This window comes from Eurypyga helias, unplaced genomic scaffold, assembly GCF_000690775.1.
Source record: "Eurypyga helias isolate BGI_N326 unplaced genomic scaffold, ASM69077v1 scaffold8798, whole genome shotgun sequence".
Lineage (NCBI taxonomy): Eukaryota > Metazoa > Chordata > Aves > Eurypygiformes > Eurypygidae > Eurypyga > Eurypyga helias.
This window is the reverse complement of record NW_010264935.1, coordinates 74,440-94,273: the sequence shown is the minus strand read 5'-3', so window position 1 is coordinate 94,273 and position 19,834 is coordinate 74,440. Positions and strand designations below refer to the sequence as shown.

The 19,834-nt window shown below is 38.8% G+C and overlaps 1 protein-coding gene across 1 annotated transcript in view; it reads right to left on the bottom strand.

Annotated features, from left to right (window-relative positions):
* PARD3B (par-3 family cell polarity regulator beta) overlaps positions 1-19,834 on the bottom strand; it is a gene marked incomplete at its 3' end in the record, with an annotated part of 137,954 nt that overhangs the window by 43,914 nt on the left and 74,206 nt on the right. Inside the window, exons 11-14 of the mRNA XM_010156547.1 lie at positions 15,494-15,679; positions 8,830-9,000; positions 6,199-6,328; positions 615-714 (exon numbers count right to left, since the gene is read on the bottom strand). Of these exons, the coding sequence (XP_010154849.1) occupies positions 615-714; positions 6,199-6,328; positions 8,830-9,000; positions 15,494-15,679 (587 nt within the window). The remainder of the gene's footprint in view (positions 1-614; positions 715-6,198; positions 6,329-8,829; positions 9,001-15,493; positions 15,680-19,834) is intronic.

Sequence of the window (19,834 nt, the reverse complement as noted above, 5' to 3'; positions counted from 1 at the left end):
CTTAACTTCCACATTTCCGAAGGAACCTGCCATTAAGCACACCAGCCTCTACCAAATTATTATTAAAATATCTGAAAAACCCACTGGTAAAGTGGATTTTAAAGTGATTCAGCATTTACAACTGGTAAAGTGTCAATTAATTTTCCCCCTACATATTTTGATGTTCAAACTTCCTGAAGCTTCATTTTGTAACCTCAAGGATGTCTCTGGCTGACATGCTGCACAAGAAAATTCAGTTTCCCATGAACCGAATTTGGCCAGGACTCTTAAAGCGTTAAGTGACTTCAGACACCGCATCTACACACCGCACACATCGGCAGAGTTTTAAACCCACTTTCCTTTTATAAAGTGGGATTATGTTTTGGGATTCTTTTTGTTTTACTGATCAAATACTAGGTACTGTGATCCATATATCACGGATAGCAGGCATACTGCAGCTTATGAACGAGTGAAATCAACAGTGCGCTACATGTTAAAATAACACTCCCAGCTTATATTCAAGGATCATTCAGGTTACTGTAAAAATCTTTACAAAATAAAATCAATTAGAACTACTACCACAACCACTCATGAGCAACTAGGGCTGTAACTAGTAAGAATTTCCAAAGTCCAACCTCTGGTTATAATCCTCATTCAGCAGATCCTCACTAGGATGCGGTGGGAGAGGTGGAGGGCTTTCGTTTTCACCATTGCCACAATTAGACATTGGCAACTCTGAAATAAAATTTAAAAAGGGGTTAAATAAGCCACAGAAACAAGTACATTACACCAGATCACTGATCAATGACTGGACTGGAAGGCCTCGAGCAATCCTGAAGTGAGTCACAAATTATTCAAATCCCTAAACTAACTAAACTAGAATTAAAATCACACCAAGCAGAAAATATACCCCTTGGGATTTCCTGAAGAGCTGATTTTCAGATTTGCATATGCATAATTAAAGATAAATATAGAGAAACTTTGTGCACCTAGTGAAGTTGAGTGCAAGGCACAAATTGCTTTACTCCGTTTGAGTGGATTTCCGCTTCTACATAGCTGCATCCTAACTGACTGTAGGTTCATCCTTTCATTCCCTTTGATGGGGAGCATTTCAGCTACAGAAGAGAACCACATTCTCAGCAAAGAGCTCAGATGAAGAAAAATTTGTTAACCCATGGCAAGAGAAGAGGCATTTCTGAATTAGTCTTCATTTTCCTACCATTACAGTAATTCCTTCTTCACCTTTACAAAAGGCATTCAGCTCACACCAGAAAATTACTTTGGACCAAGAAAAACATGAACTACTCAATTAAGCCATTCAGTGGTTTGCTAAGCAACAACACTTACATACCTGCAGTATTTAATATGACTGCTGTGCCTGCCGTAAGCCAGTTCATTATCCTCCTGTGAATTCCCCTCTCAATCTAAAGGTCTAGTCTTATAGAGAGTCACCAAGTTTTTCCATGTAGGACATGTCTTCACCCCTCCAAAACTTCACAGGAAACATGGACACTTAATTCTTGGGTTTCAGTGACAGGCACACAATTTGAGAATACCGACATATCACACTTTCATGCTACCTGCTCTCTCACACTGAATGCTGCTAATCTTTTTGCACAATCCTGTGTGAAAGTACTAATCTAACTTGAGAGAAGAAACTGTTCACAGGGAGGCAATCAAGCTAGACAGCAATAGATTACATTTATTAGATAAGAACAGTGAGATAGTTCCCTAAAAGCAAGCAAACAAAAACCCCCAACAAAACCACATTATGAGCTCAAGAATCCTATAAAATCCCTACTGGCTGGATAGCCTCCTAAAGATCAAAAAGGTAAGAAATAGTTCAAACCCTGTATCTTGGGAAAAGTGAGACCGTCACGAGAAGAAAGTGAATGTGAGCAGCTGAGAACAAAAGTTCTAAGGAGACCTTTAAAAATACAAGTCTGACATAGGTATGCTACCTACCATATATGCATGCTGGCTTCTTGCATTATGATCACATCCTCTAAGGTTGCAATTTAAGGGCAAAAGCCAGAGATGAGGAGTAAATCAAAAGTTCTCCCAGTAAAAAAAATATAGAACAGAGGGAAACTTGTACTGTTCAACGTAATTAAATGATTTGAAAGACAAATGAGAAGATGAAAAAAATTTACTCACGTATAAACAGTCAGAACTACCAAAAGTAAGAAGCTTTACAAAAAGATTGCAGGACATATAGTAAGTAGGCGATGCAGGTGAAATTCCCTGTCAGTGACCGTGAAGTGACATATATGGGAGTAGGGGAAAACTCTTGACACATACACAAAGGCTATTGCTTTAGTGATTACCATTCTGGAAAAATACAATGGAAGTGCGCTGGATCATTCTTTGAATATATATTTAGTGAAGTCAAAAGGAAACAGACATTCAGAGCCTTAAGAAAAGTCCAAACACTCCACCTAGAACTCAGAGTTAATAGCGTGCCCTGTTTTAGAATAGCATCTAAGGTTTCACTCTTCCTGTCAGAAAGAGGATGTAATATAATTCAGAAACATATTGAAAAGGTGGCAAGGGTAGTTGGACACATGTAGCAACATTCCTACAAGGAACACAGACCAGAGTTCTTTGGTTTAGAATAAGAAGTAATAGAAGGGGACAGAAGAGGAGTCTATGAAATTGTAAAAGCTATGTGTAAGGTGAAAAGGCAGCTCTCACTGACTGCCTCATGCACATTAACTAGAAGGTACCCAGTGTAAGTAGCATGCGACAAACCCAAAGTAGTATTCTTTCCTGCGCAATTAAATAATGGAACTCATTGCCAAGAGGATATTTTGGAAAGCAATTAAAAAAAAAAATTAAGAAATGGACTAAAAGAGAGACACCATGGTCCAGACAGAACCTCTGATTTAGGAAGTCCCTAAACCCACTGACTACCCAAAACTTGATTTAAAAAAAAAGAAAAAAAAAACCATACCACACCCTACACTCTGCTTTACCCTCTTTGAGCAGCCACCAACAGCCACAGATGGACAGACTGGGCATATCATGGGCTCACACTGACTTTGATTCACAGCACTGACATGCCATTTCATAAAGGCTGTTTGGTGGCATTTTCTTGCAGTACACAAATGGGACACACAAAAATGTCAGACTTCCTGAGCGAATCCAAAATGATCCCAAGAGACTACGGCTCCCAGAAAGATGAGAGCAGGAGCAAAAGAGTGAGAGCATTTAACCTAGGAGACAGTCACTGGCTCCACGCTCAAGACCTCAGGAAACGATGTTAAGAGAGTCAGAGTGCTCAGGAGAACAGCCAAGCCCTGAAACAAACTGCACCGAATTTTCCGATATACAATAGTGTCAGAGAGTAAATGATTGAGTCTGTCTGTAAGATACATGTAATATTTGCAAGCAGAATTTAAACATTAATTTAAAATTTCACTTCTTAATTTTCTATCTTGGCATTATCACACATGTATGAAAATAGAGGCGCTTGTGCAACCACAAAGACTCGGCAGTCTGTGGTAGTATACAGCACTTACGATTATTCTACTACTTAAGCACAGAGATGACAGCATTTCCCCTATAACCGTGCATAATGTAGGGTTATAAAGGAATACGTAAGAACCTCTAATGAAACACATTCCAGTAATCCTTCAACACCAGAAGTGTAAAGCTGCTGGCACTGAAGTATCGTTTCTCAAAGAGGCTGTTCTAAAGAACACTGAATCTGTGCAACAGCTTGGCAGCAAAAGAAGTGAGGACCTGAAGGCGGCAAGTATTATTCATGCAAAAATAGAACAAACACTGGCATTTCAATATTGGATCAGCATCCCCTCCCCCTTTATTTAAATATCCACAGGCAAGACAAAATGTAATGTTTTGGCTATAACAACTTTTCCCCAGACATTAGTTTTTCTTGCTCATGTATAATAAAAGACACTCTTAAAACAGACAGACATATTAGCAGGCCAAGCTTCAGTGTATTTTTGCTGAGCTTTTAGAAGGATTTTATCGGTAGGAGCAGTGAATGATACTGGAAATAACTTATTGGAAAACATTAATTGAGAAAGTGACATTTTATTGAATGTAATACAGTCCTGTCATTACATTCTTGCATTAGATTCTGTATTATGTTACAAATCTCTTCTATCTTTTATTATTCTTAGTAACAATGTACCATCCGGATTTCTACATCCGAGGTCTGGATAGCACACCAGAAGAATGTACAAGGGACTGTTCCCGCCTGCCACAAGCAGCTCACCATGTCTGTGACTCACACCCTTAAGCAGATGCGCAACCTGAAGTGCCTAAATGAGTTAAATGAGGGCTGTGATAGGTGCAGCGTTTTGCCTTTGCAGATGCCTTAAAGGAACTGGGACAAAACTTTCTCAGAAACAATGCAAAAAAGCTTTTGAACCAGTGACTGGAAATAAGCAACAGGTTAACATGTGGGACTACCGTAAGCCCAAAGTGTCTTTCACCATGAAAACATCAGATCATAGCCTTACTGCAGACACGCTGCTGTGGAACCTGCCTGTGCAGTTCTCCATTAACATCACTGAAATTCTACTCATCTAATGTCAAATCTTCAGCAGAAATAGCAATACAATACTTGTAGTAAGTGCTAGAAATGTCTCAGTCATCTGTTGTCCACTGACTCCAATTCTAAACAGCTCCCAGGCCACAGCTGGGAAGCCCCAGCCATGCCACACCCTCCCTGACAATAGGCAGCACCCCAGAGCATCCTTTCCACATCTCACACACCTTCTCTTCCGAGGCCATCACGGTTTTTTGCTATAATGCCTTATCATCATCATTCTTCAATTAAAAAGATGCCTCTTGAAAACAATTCTATAAATGAGCTGCAAATCTAGCCACCCTGATTTTTGGATCGCAGTTGGAGAATCCTTATCCGAAATCTCTTCTATGTATTTTGTTTTGAACTTTATTTAAGTGACAAATTACCTGTCGCCATTCACCTGTATCAACAGCTTCAAAGCAGATGCTTACATGTTTTTAAAGGCAGTGTTCAAAGGTATTTGCTGCTTTCCGATTCTTTGGCAATGGCTAACTCTACAGGGCAGGCTAACTCCAAGGATGACCCTGTTCTCCTGGAACTACAGAACCAGCATATATTCCATACAAAAGAAATATAAGGGAGATCTAAAGAAAAGGATCTGACCTTTGAATATTTATCATACTTCAGCCTATATCTAATTCTTTGCCTGGAGTCACACTGTCAAAATATTGAAGTCAAGACAAATGATTTATCCCTAAATTATACTTGAGTTTCTCTTGAGCTTTACAGATATGGACTCTTTCGTTTTGGTTAAAAGTCCCCCACACAGTCATCATAGCAGGCCATGAAATCACTTTTTGCATGCCACCCAGATTTCTTGTGAAGTGAGAAAAATAATGCATATTTCAATTACATCAAAAAAAACCCAATACGCCTTTTTTTCCCCCTACTGGAAGGTATTTATGCACGTGCTTGGCTTGAGGGATGAGAGCACACTTAACAGGATAGGGGTCAAAACCAACTCAAATACTTAAACTTTTCAAATAACTACTATCTTGCTGAGTCAGGTGCAAATTGGACACAGTGTACAGTATGCCATCAGAAATGAAAGTAGTCAGGAAAACAAGTGGTCTTAAAAGCTCTTTCGTATATGCTTGCATATGTTTGTACACATAGGTTTTCCTTGCACAATGTACACGACTACATAATTTGAGTTCATTATTATACTTCCAATTTGTAAATTAAGGTAATGTTTCTAACCTTTGATAAAATTTTACCTTTAAGTCTAAAATAAGCAAGTGTACTTTATTAATATAGTGCTTTTTTATAAATTGGTTTAGCTTATATAATAACATGGGATTTAATCTAAGAATTCAATGCAAAAATCATTGTACTCATTAAAGATATATAGAAAATAAACATTTTGACAACATATATTTTGCACTCATCATTTGTTTTTTATCCAACCTTACGTGTTGGGGCAGCGAGCTAGAAACTGTTACTTAAACTGGAATTTGTGCCAGGAATCTAATTCACAACTTCTGAGTCAGCTCTCCCACCCTCGCTGGATCTTCAAGCCTCAAAGTAACATAGTGTGCACTTACTCTAATTAACTGCTTTTCTAGTGGCTGGGGGTTTTAAAAAAAAAAAACAACCAAAAAAAACCCAAAACCAGAGAGCACTTTCTTTTAGCATAGAGAAGGGTATCTAGACACTACCTTTTATCCTTTCCTGAGGACTGTAGGTTACAAATTGCTGAAGAATAGTGTCATTGCGCCGGGAAGCAGCTGCGACGATATGACTCATGTCAAAGGCTGATTTTTGAAAGACTCCCTGGACAGAGCGTTCCTGAGAGAAAAACAGAACCACACATTGTAACAAAAAAATTAAATATTCAAGAGTGCAGAAGATCAGCCATCACTACAGACAGTGCTCAAATACAGTGTAATGTGTTCACTGTACACCACTTCCTTTCAAATGAGAATTATGAACTCTATCTTCAAAATTACTGTGTTTTTGCTAACCATGAAAAGAAGACAATATCCAAACAATAACAATCATTAAGAACGATGCACAGAAGTGAAGACTGTTTTTTTAATGACCCACAACTGGCTTCATTCAAATTCTCCATCTGGGAGGGCAGCTTGTGACATCGTCAACACAAGAACACGGGCAATGCCAATGGTATTTTTCTGCCAGCCAGCTGGTTCCCTTCTCTCAGAGACTGAGTGCATATGTTCTGATGATCACACAGTAGAGCAGTTTTGCAAGTAAGGAGTTACACCAAACTCCCAAACGCAGGTCTTCTGGCTAGCAGCTAAACAAACTCCTGTCACACCTCTAGTCAGCTTTTCTTTTGATACATCCCCCCTCATACATGCCATATCGCCTAATTTATTCTCCTGAGCAGTTGCTCAAACGAAAAAAGGGGGGAAAAAAAAAAAAAATCACAGTTTCTAAAACTGGGACAGACCCAGAAAGACATTTCTGTACTCGTTATTCAGGGAAAAGAGAAAAACCACAAAGGGGAATATTGCAACTAGTTTTCAAAATAACCCTTACAGTTTCTGTGATTTCATATCTGTTTTTTGAAGGGGCCTCCAAATGGCTTCTATTTTTAAAGTGCATGTTCATTATGCCAGAAAATGTTACACTAAACATGTCATCCCTTAAATTTCATAGTCACGTCTACAGAAGAAATGCATGTGTCTAACCCATATAATTTATTTGTGAAAAGATGTAAGATGTTTAATGCATTGGCAAGTGATTGCCTGCAATCAATGGATAAGAAAGGACAGTGCGTTACATCACCTCGCAACCTCCCTGTCGAGCCTAATAAATAAAAATAATACTGTAATAAAATAATCAGAATAATGAATTTTAATGACTAATAATAGAATACTAATAAGTTGCCAAAAAATGCACCTTGATACAAATCAATGCTGGGGTGGCTCATGGCGACAACACGGCTACAAATGCAGGCTCAGTGGGCAGGGCACATGTGTAACGTTCTCTCCTCCTCAGTGCAGCACGAGCCATTTGAAAAGGCTGTTTTGAACCTCTACACACACCACACAGCCACTGACAATATGTTTCTTCTCATTACTGGAAATTTTTTAGGTTACGTAAGATTCCTTACATCACAAGGACCACATTTACTACTTTCTCATGGATACTACTAGCTTAACTGAGCCTTGCAACACACGAACGACTACGACATTGGAGGCTTGTACCCAGAGGAATAGGGAGCCTTAAATTAACAGCAACAACAAATCTGCTTTTCCAGCTTTTTGATAAATGACACAATCAATATCCCAACAACTGATCAGTAACCAGCGTAATTAGAGTATTCAGCTTATAAAACATAGCTGTCATGGAAGCCCTCCATTAGTGTCCTGACCAATAAAAACAATAATGCATTTCAAAACATATTCTGCTTCTACCAAGCTGAGATGCAGTACTCAGGAAGCTGGTATGGAGAATGGAAAGAATGGGCAACAACCCATTTACGCTATGGTCTCCAGACTCAAATGGAATTACAATTGAACTTAAAGGCTACCCTATAAAAATTAATTCCTGTCTAAAATGAATTTGATTCAATCAAAACCTCATTATGCATTCTTTATAGGGCATGAGTCAAGATTATTTACCTCTTTCATACACCGAGATAATATACAAAACTACACCCTGAAATATAAAAAGCAGCCTCATACCTTTATTAGGTCAATCTGATACTTGATTGGAAATTCTTAAAAAAATTTAGGCTTTTCTTAAATGAAGAAAACTTGCAGGAGTGAACTTTATTTGAAGGTGAGCTATCTTTCTCGTGTAACAAGAGCACACAATAAATATAACATATAGTTTATAATTCTTTCCTACAGCATAATGCCATGTCACATAGAAAAGCAAAAATGTGTTTTCCTCTAACATATTCCAGAATTACTAATGATTTTTTTTTCATATTTTTGTGGCATGACTGACATTGAGGCTCTTGCAAAGGTCCTCCCAACAAAGTTAAAGCATAATCCTGAGGGACAGGATTGGACAAGAATGAACACACAAAAACCAGAGGTGGAATGAATTAAAATACTAATGAAAATGAAAAGGCAAGTGTGACATAAAATCCAAGTCACATTAAGACATTAAATAGAAATTAAAATAAGAGGCAAGTTTTAGCCTGGCCTTAACAGGAACAGCAACATCAGGAGATGTTGACCAGAAACACTGTCTGAATCCCGACTCCAGGCAGTCAAGAACTCATCCTGCCAGGACTTTAGCCATCATCTCTTGTATGCAAAACCACTGGAACTGGGAAGACATTTATCTACTAAATGCATTTACTGCTTTACCTCTGTCTGCACCTCTAGTCTCCGGAGAACTACCAGCTGGATCCTCCCACGAATGTTCCCCTCCATGGACATGGAGCGCCTCAGTGTTTCCATAGCCTCATGATTTGACTTGCCCAGAAGCGACTCCCCGTTTACTGCAACAAGCTGATCATTTACTCGCAACCGACCATCCTAAAAGCAAAAACAAAACCAAAATTATACATACATATATATATACACACACCTTATTAGGCAGTGATTCTACATACAGGAAAGCAAGACACAGACAATCAGACATTGCTTTCTAAAATATAAGAAACAAGAGAGTGCATAGTACTGGGTCTTTAAAAAGAAAAAAAAAATCTGTGCGTCTATTAATTGACCACTTTTTTCCTCTACTTACTACATTTTGGGAAGAGTTCTTAGAGCAATTACACACACAGAAGTGCACACACACACTGCCGTTTTTTCTTGCATGTACAATTTAAGTTGTACCAGTTTTCAGAAGAAAACAGGAAAAGAAGCTTTTGGTTAGTTAAAAGGACCCACACACCATAGCTGTTAGTACCTGCAGTGCAACTGCAGAGGAGTACTGCAACGTATTTTCCATGCATTAGAACCTGCTATTAGGGTGTGGTAAGAAACATCTCCAAAAATTTTGTCTTCTAGTCTCTCTAGTGTCCACCTTGCCACCATTACCATGCCACCATATGGGGTAGTGTTCTTAGTTCAGGCTGGTCATTAACACTTAAGCATCCTCATTTTAATTAATGCTGTCCATGTATTTTAACATCCAAACCTGCTGCCAAAACGAGGGTTGAGCCGTATCAAGCAGTCTATGCTTTGAAAAAAGTTATTCAGTTTCATTGCCAAGTTCAACTGACATATGTGGGTGTAATAAAATTGTGGACACTGCTATTTTGTGATTTAGGAGTCTTACTGCTGTTGTCATTAATATCTGTGATTTATTTCTTTTCATAAAAGTATGCACCATGGACTTTTCTCTCTTTAACAAGAAAATAAGGTCTATTTAATTAAGAGACAAGAGTTGCTTTTAAAGCTTGTCAAGTTCACAATTATAAGGTTAGCATCAAACCTCAAAGAAGAAACAGAAGAAGTAAGAAACTGAAGACATCCAACACAGAAGGGCAGTGAAGACAGAATAGCAGGGAAAGAAGTTGCACAGAAAAGCATTGGTTGGTTAAAATGGCTCTGATTAATTCATAGGCTTATCACACACTTCATAAGGCACTCGTCTGAACCGTTCACGGATTTCATGCATTTGCATAGTCCAAAATACATATACTTCTCAATTTCTTTCCTATTGCTAAAATGTTCAATTATCTATTCAGCTATTGTTGTCAAGCCCAAATCATCTGCTCATGTGAATTACAGTAGCTGTGACAAACCCAGCTTTCTCAAGTGTTATTTTTGTTGGAACTGGGTATCATCATTACCACAACAGAGTATGAATCGCCATGGAGCTGACGGACAGCAACATATACTAGAATCCAAAACAAACTGGGAGGGACAAGAAGATGGAAAGACAGAACTGGGAGATGAGTCACTCAAACGAAAATGAAGAGAAATAAAACTTTTCTGGGGATGGTATGGGAATGGAGCACAGGAAACAGCAATGTCATTTGGAAAAGATGCTGAAACCTCTCCCACCTCTCTGCTGAATGTATCATGTGAACATAAATTAGCTACAGCCAAAGTCAACAGGCTAACCCCACCCTTTCTCGACATACCAAGAGATGCTATCACACATGCTAAAGCTTAGGGAGAGAAGAGTTAACACTGTTGAACAGAGTTTTATTATTTGCACATGTTGTAATTCCTTTGTGTTCTATCAAAATTTGCTGCAGTGAATGGAGCCATTCACAGCAACAAGAGTTTGAGGAAAAAAGATTTGTGTGTGTGGGGGGGGGTTTCTCCAAGACTGAAAATTTTACAGGTCCTCATGTCCCACAGGTTCTTGGATTACGTTTTTTCCTTTCTGTGGATAAACACCCATGTACAAATATCCGTTAAAACTTCTTGCAAATACACTGTCAAATGCATCTTGGCATGACTACATCTGTTGACTATGCAACTGTCCTGAATAAAACGTGTATTTTTAAATGAATCACTGCAGCGTCACAAAGCTCTGAACTGGCCTCATTTTTAATTTGCCTTGTAATATGTTTGTATGAGAATTTGTACTTATTTCTTTATATTTTAATAATGCCAGTTCTTAAAGTACTTCTATTGATGCGTCTCCCTTCTTCCCATTCTGTTACATGCTCCACATAAATGCAGAATTCAACTTGAATTCAACTTCAACTATGATCTGAGAAAAAAGATGTGCGTACTTCAAAAATGCTGATCTAGCACACTTGCCTGTACAAGGTAGGCTGGAAGATAGCTGAACAATGTCTTCACACATGCCCAGGTAGAAGTTGTTTCACAGAAAAACCTTTTGCTATTTTAAAGACTGAAAAAAAATCCCAATGTCTAACCAGTTTCCAAACACAGATTTTCACATCACTGATGTTATGGCTTGGTTTGGAAGCCTGAATTGCAAGACAATCTGCTTGGCTCAAAACGAGCTAAATGTTGTTTTAACATGTTTTCTCTTTCATCTCTGAAAGGTAGGTTTCTACATAGCTTCTGAGTAGAAAACCAACATTTGGCATTTCAGCAAACCAGTTTTCAAATGCCATCTCTGAAAATGCAAGTGAGCCATTCTAATAAAGGGTGAAGTTACTGTTCCCTTCCTTATTCAAAGTTTTTTTTTTTAAATGGAGATGCACAGCAAGAGGTAGAACCTACCACCACATGGCTACCATATTCAGACAGTCACAAGGCTCGTGCTTTTTATTGTAGAGCTGGGAGATATAATGCCATGTTCTTCTTGGACTCATGTTTTTAATCAAAGCACACCTAGTAATTTCCCTTAACACTCCAGTGACATTTTTCTCAGAAGGAATTCCTTCATGGCATTTACTGGAATCATGCAACTTCCCCATCCACTGCACACAACAAGCAGTTTACTGCAACAGCACGCAGAAGCCCCAAGCAGGTTCAAGCTACACCATGTCTGAATTGAACAAATGCACACACAGAAAATATTCCATTAATTCTAACAGTGGCTCTGCCGCATTTCAGCTGCAGTAGACCGCGAGTACCTGAGCATCAGGAATGCATCACAAGTGAAAAGCCAAGATGTCTCGGGATGAACAAGGCTGAAATCTCTACATATATGGGGAAAGATGATGCATTTAAACTCAGTCAGATGGTTACTTTTCCCCACATTAAAGGCTCTGCATAATTACAAATATCAAATATTCTAGTAACATCTTTATCTTAGGGATGATGAAGATATTTCAAAAATTACAAAAGGAGGTTAAGATGGGAAATAATGGTGCAATCAGCAAAAGTAACCATTTTTATTCCTGCAGGATACAGTGTTAGAATACCACCTAAGAACATTAAGGCATTTTCACTTTGTTTGGTTTTGAAGCAAGAGCAGCTAATAGGCACTAGGTCTTAATGTAGCGTGCATGATACAAGATGCGTTGATCTTTTCTAAAATCTTCAGCTAGGACAAAAAAACCCATAAAGTATAGAATTCAAGACTTAATTTTCCCTTACTTTTTCTGTTAAACACCTCCCTTACGTGCTTTGCAATGCCACTAACTCTTCAGAGCCAGATTAACGTGTTAACGTTTTGAAAAACACTGAAAAATGTTGGTCTCTCCTCAGACCTTTGATTCAGACCAATAATGGTAACAATAACCAACCATAACTGTCTGCACTTCATACATAACACTTCGATAAAAAACCCCACACTGGGTAAAGAAATTCAAAACCTTCATACCGCATGAGAAGCACTGAGCATTTTCTTCAGCAGTGAAACAAATGTGTTAAGTTCAACGTATTACATGTCTTCTTTTGAAGACAAGTGGTGACTATAGACAAGGGGATAAAGCTCCCCCTTATTTTAGCATGCTATCACAAAATCAGAGCAAATTTTAAACTCTAAATGCAGAAGTGAGAAATAGTGAGGGAATTCTCATGTCAGTGAGCATTATGATTTCCTCCTGTGATAGTTTCCCAAGAAAACTTTGTACACCGGAAAGTAAATGCACATGTCCAAATCCATAATACTCCATTTCAGAAAGTTACAATGAATAGCATGGGAAAATGCTCTGGACAACTCCCAGCTGGAAAGAAAGGCTTTTCATTTAAAAACTTGCTACAAGATGACATTTAAAATAAGGACAATAAGGACACCTTTAAATATTTATACACAAATATGTGCACATTTTTTAAGTTGATACAAGTATTTTTATTAATTGTTAATATGAACTGATATATTTTGATCTATTTAAAGGTCATTAAACAGGAGAAAGACTGCTTTTCTCCATGCATATGCCAAGGTAAACTGTGGTTCTTAAGACATTGCCAAAATGACTGCATTCTGTACTTGACAAAACACATAGGAAAGATTCTCTGAACAGCCCTGGTTGACATGCTGGAGTCTCAGTTACTGTCTCCTTTGCTCTACAGTCTACACTCAGGTCTAGTACTACACAGTTCTAGCTGCTGGAAAGGGTTATAATGAGGTAGAACAGAGGACAGGCCACAGGACCACAGGTTATCACAAAAGAAAATAACCTTCAGTCATGGTGACTGACTCTGCCTGTTACTTCAGTGTGAGCACAGATGCCCTGCTTTAGGAGTCTGCAGACCCTTCCAGCCAAAATTAACGGCTCTGGAGTGAATAACTATGGGAGAATAGAGAGTGGTAAACATACAGAGCTAGAAAGGGTTGTCTTACATGTCTATAATGTGTTGAGTCAGGTAGCCAGCTGTGCTGGTTCTGGTTGGGATAGAGTTCCTTTCTTTCACAGTAGCTGGTATGGGGCTGTGTTTGGATTTGTGCTGGGAACAGTGTAGGTAACACAGGGATGTTTTTGTCACTCCTGAGCAGAGCTCAGGAATTCCTTGTTTTGCTTTACTTGTGTGTGTGTGGTTTTTGCTTTACCTGCTAACCTGTCTTTATCTCAACCCACGAGTTTTCTCACTTTCACTCTTCCAATTCTCTCCCCCATCCCACCACGGGGGGAGGGAGCAAGCAGCTGTGTGGTGCTTAGTTGCCAGCTGGGGTTAAACCACGACACCGGCCATGGATGCTGCCAGAATATGGCTCCACTACATTTGCTGTTCAAGACAGTAAGTTTATTCATGGCCATATACATGGTCACCGCAACTGGTGTGGAAAATTACTCCAGGAACACAGAGCTGGGAAAGAACAGAAGGCAGCCTCATTTTCACAGTAAAATGAGCTGTAATCTGTAGCAGACACGTATATAAACTGAGTTTACCCAGCCCTAATTTGGTAAATTGTGCCTTAACCAATTTCTGATATACACCAAATAGATAAGCTTACTTGCTGGTCATTCAGCCCCGACATAACTACAGACAGTGTTGAACTGCATGTACCAGGCTCAGGCTCAGGACCTTCAGAAGGTCCGAGCCTTGAAATAACTGTGGGACTAGGACAGGTAAATAACAGAAACAGGGAAGTATTAAACATTCACATCAAAGTTAAATCCTTGATTATTGCTATTTGCCAGCTGCTGTAAGTAGATGATCATGAAAGTTTTAATGCTGTGAACTGTCTTACTCAGCAGGCTGATGTCAGAGGAATTTACACACACTGAATTAAAAGTGGTTTTTTTTTACAGAAAAGAGAACTGCAAGGAATTGCTGAGATAACACAATAGAACATACTATAGCCCTGAAAGAATAAGATCTTTCATAGAATGGTTTGGTTGGAAGGGACCTTAAAGATCATCTAGTTCCAACCCCCCTGCCATGGGCAGGAACACCTTCCACTGTTTACAGTTTTCAAGAAAGTTATTTTTCTCAAGCTTTATTTGGAGAAAAAAATGCAGACAACAGATTTCCTAAAGATTAGAAAATTATTCAAATATTTTTTAACCATAAAAGTGTACAGCAGTCCTTGTACGGTTCTTAGAGGGAGCAGAAAAATTAATGATACCATCATTTATCCATTTAATATTACCAATTCAATCCACTTCAGGAACAATTGGTAACTTCTGCACAATTGCTGCCAGGCTCAGCCAAGGCATATTTTTACTACAATGATAAAAATATATAAAGAACGAAAACTATGAGTTTGCTTTTTATTTACAGCATAAATTAAACCCGTAGTCCTTAAACCCACAGAACTTTAATTTTTAGTTCTTGTAAAGAAGTTTTTCTTTTGTTTTTACGGGTCTGCCTGTATTACTTTGGGAGGTTCAAAAGCAGTGCAGATGGACAATAAGCATAGATATCTCACTTCTCCATCACTGAGCCTAGCAGCACGCAAACTTTCCCATGCGCTTCTGTGGGGAAGCTGGAGGGCAGCCTCTCCTTGTACCCACACAATATTAGCCTTCTCCCCCTTCCCCATTTCCTGCAGCATCCAAGGTTTCCACCAGTTCACATTTCTCATGGCAAATCCTACCACACAAGACACCAGAACCTAGGGACAAAACACTAATAGATGTGTAGTTCACATACAGGAATGAGTGACAGTAAGATATTCGTTCCTAGAATGCTTAATCAAGTAAGATTCAGAAATGTCAGAATTCGAGCACAGCCATCACCTGAGGTGTTTCTTCCATACCTTAAAAGCAGCACCTCCGTGAATAACAGATTTGATGAAAATCCCAAGATCAGCTCCAGTCTCCCGAGATTTGTTGCCTTTTAAACTCACACCAAGTCCAGCAGAGCCAGAATCATTCAGAGGAATCTCAAAGGTCAGCTGCTCTGTGGTTTCTGGAGAAAGAATACTGCAGTTTGGCTCTCCTTTCTGTTGGAGAAAACAAGGATGAAAATACGGGTGAAAAGGGGCAGAGACAATGTACAAACTAGCTCTCTCCATAGGTTCATACGACAAGAAATACTCCTCTTTTCCAAAAAGCAGCTTGAACAAACAGCCTTATAACCAACAATGCATTTAGCTGACATTTTGTCACATGATCTGGCTTAAAATGTTATTTTTAATGATACCCAGGAACATGCCTAAACAGAAGGTAAAATAGCTTAGTTCCACATGACATAAAACTGATGCTGCAGCAGAATATAAAAAAGACATTTGTTTTAAACACAGCTGCATTAAAAACGTAAGCCATAAAACTCTCAACATCTTTACATGCAGCTCACAAACTGTAATGATAGTTGTACTGTTAAATCCCATTCCACTCTGAAAATTGAGTTTCATCCTTAAAAAATTATCCTCCCCTTAAACCTGTCTACAGAGGGAAGTTGGTGTAACAAAAGCAAGGGTGAGAACTGGAAATTCATAAACTTATTCTGCATTAACTCCCTTTGTATATACTTTGATTCCATAGAGGTTTGAGTGGTGGTTTTTTTTCCCTTCTGGTATAAGCTGATCCCAAAATTTTTCCTAGCTTAGACTGCTATTTGCAAGACTGCCAAGTCAAGTATCCATAGCTAGGGAAGATCAGAAAGAACTCTCTTTCACTGTACACTGCGTCTGCAGTTCTGTAGAGCTGCAAGTTGCTGGGGCTGAGGGGGGAAGCGCGTGTTGCATTTGTGAGATTTGGTGGTTGGTTTTTCGTTGGTTTGTTGGGGTTGGTTGTTTGGTTTTGGTGGTGGTTTTTGGCTGGTGGTTTTTTTTTTTTTTTTTTTAATTTTTAAGCAAGTTAGACTAATGAAATTAAACAAAATCAAATTCTGCCCTGAAATATTCATACTGGTGCTCTACAGCAATAAAACTAGGACAAGGAGTCCTACTGTGGAGTAGTGTCCAAGAAAGGAACAGGAAGGAAATTAGAGGAAAAGACCTTATGCATCACATCGAATTGTATTCCACTTTTTCCTTCTCCATATAACTCTATGACAATTAACTATTTTTTTCTTGTAATTTGGAGATATTCAATTCTTTGCAACAGTAGTGTTAAAAAATTAATGGGAAAAAAACTATGAAAAGGAAATGCACAGACAAGTTGAAAAAGATGACTGGGGCCTGCTGTCAAAGTCTTAGGTTAAATTATCAAGTAGAGGCCACACACAAGGAGTCATCTAGTAGCTGGGCCAATTTGCTTTTTACCTAACGAAGGATTGTTTCCAGGACCTAAGCTGCAGCGCACACAGTATCCATGCCACTGTCAGCAAAGGTGCCAGCAGTACAGATGTCTTCTCAGCAGACAGGATAGCCCCATATATTAATCTATTATGCTGTCCGACAAACAAGAAGTATGATCACAGAAGTAGGAACAGAATTTAATATCCTGAAACAACCAATAAGCAGAAACAGTAACCACTAAAGATACTTTATTTCAGACACCCTTTCACTGATGAGCGACAGCTACTGGCTAGAGAGGAATCATGTGAGCTAGAGAGCAGGACTGTAAACCTCAAGCTTAATACACACCATGCTCAAATTCTTCCCGGAATGTAAATTAAGTCAGCACAATTTGCCTACCTGCCAAATATAAAAATGACATAGCACCAACAGTGACAATTGTCATGATGCCAGCACTCATCTCCAGTACCCGTGTTTCTCATCTGTGCTTTTGTCGTCATCCACCAGAAGCAGACAATTCTTGGTTACACATCTGTCGCTTTTATTTCTTAGCTGTGGCTATAGAGACATCTGAATGTAATGCCCCCAAATTCATAGCCTAATGTCAACAAATTCATACTTACTACTGTGAACAATACAGAATGCTAGTTTGTAAACACTCCTGCTCTGACTTTTTTCACAGTGTAAGGACAAACCCTACTATTACTGGCTTTCTAACGTAAGCATTTTGCATTTACACTTTCTCAATGTTTTAGAGGAAAGATTTTTTTCCCAATCCTTTGTTTTTCAAAATGCACATATTCTCATCAGCTGATTCAGAACTCTTAGATCAGAATTCTACTCAAAAGGCACATCCCCTCCAGATTTGAGGAGAGGAAATTTTTCTCAAGGCCCCAGACCTGTGATGTCTCCTGCAGCCCTTCAGGACAGTCTATTTGGTATTAATTTCATGGTTCCCTAGGCAAGCAGTTCCTGTGTGCTGCTGCTATTCTTCCACTTTAACCCATGACACCTGCACCAGATTCCTGCACCTTCTGTATGCCAATACTGTGGTTTTGTCTTTCCCAATACCACGAGAACAGCAGTGAGGGGGGATTGTTATCACAGGACACAAAAGCTCTCAGTGCCTAAGCCTACCTTCACCAGAGCAGTCACAAACTGCTTTATAATGTTAACTCAGTATGAACGTCGACTTCATGTAAGCCTGCATTTGGTCACATTCACATCCATTTTTAACGGGGAAGGCTGAAGGTAAACCCTGGTGTAAAGGCTATTATTCTGAAAAAAATCTTTCAAAGGAAAGGTGACACAGTATATTTGCTGAGAAAAAAAAATGCGTATTTTTTTCTTAGCTCCTTTCTCAGGATCATCTTAGTCGTTTCACTCTAAGTTCTAGGATATATATTCATTTCAGGCTAAGGACTTCATGTTTTTGTTAATATAAAGTTGCAAAAATACAAAGGCAGCAGGATGTATACATCTCCCTCAAGCCAATATATGAAAATAAACCAGGCAGATGAGTCTGCCTGAATTAGTCAAGCTCTCTGATCAACACATTCCCATTTGTACTATCGCTCTTGTTGCTGACCCACCCGTGCCACTGATGCCAAGGCTGCAGCCCCCTCGCCATGCCCAAGGCCTTGGCAGCATCAGGAGCAGTGGTGGCTCTAGGAGGCAGGTCGCCATTCCCTTCTCCACAGCACGGGCACAGGCTCTGTTGCAGCACTGTGCTCAGCTCTAGGTTTCAAGAAACAAGCTGGATGGATTCCAGGGAACAGGAATCCAATAACCTTGTTTAACCTTGGGGGAGAAAAAAAAAAGAAAAAGCCTAAAATGGGATATAACAATAGTCTTCAAAACATTTTACAGCAGTATTTTTCCCCTTTTTCTTTACAGGTGACTCCTGACATCAGAAATATCTCACTTAAATATCAGGCAAGAAAATGTCAGTGTCACAGAAAGCCTTTGCCCTCGGTATCTGGGGAAAAAGACTGACTAGGTGGTCACTAGAATTCTCCCCCTAGAAACTTAAGATGATAATATTATAGTGAAAAACTATGTGTAATAGTCCAGTTTTAGATTCCAATACAAATAAATTGCTAAAAGCAGAGTAATAAAAAAGTAAGAGAGTTGTGCAATGCTCTATTCCCCAACTTTCTTTAACATAACTGTGCTGTGTATTAGCTCTTGTTAAGTAACCTCCAGACCACTGTCTGCATGCCTGGATTGTTACCTGGCAAACAATAAGCTGTTGCAGGACAACAGACAAGTACACAAGTTTTCATAAGTATTTTGTTTCTTACGCTTTTCTTGCTACAATTCTCCAGAAAACAAATATTTTCATCATATAAAAACCTTAGTAAATCTAATCCAAATTTAAAAAACAGCTGCTTTTACCTATTACTGAAGAAGTCTATAATATTCATTAAAGTCCTTCACAAGTGTTTCTTGCTCGGCATAGTCCAATTATCCTAAAAATCTTTCCTTTTCATTATTTATATTCAGCTTTACCCTAAGATCCAGAAAAAATTGATTTAAAAGTAATGCTGAACCTTAATAGTACTATCAACAACCGGTTAACTGAGAGGGAGAGTGAATGACATAGCAATGATTTCACAGGAATCTGTAACAGGAAAGGAGACGCATATCTATAAATCAATGATGAATTCATTACAAAACCAAGTAAACTTTGTCTTTAGTCCCTTAGAATTTTCATTCGCTACTCGTATGGCATCCGATAGCAAATGCCCCTTAGTCAGTCTATAACATCAAGACTCTTTGGTGCAAATACAACATTGAAAACTCTTCTTTGCGGGAGAATGTGAGAAGTGGCAGAAACGAGGGAAAAGGAGGAGAAAAAACAGTATGAACAGAACTTAGAAGCTTGATTTCATTCTATACTTGCTAAATGGTTTC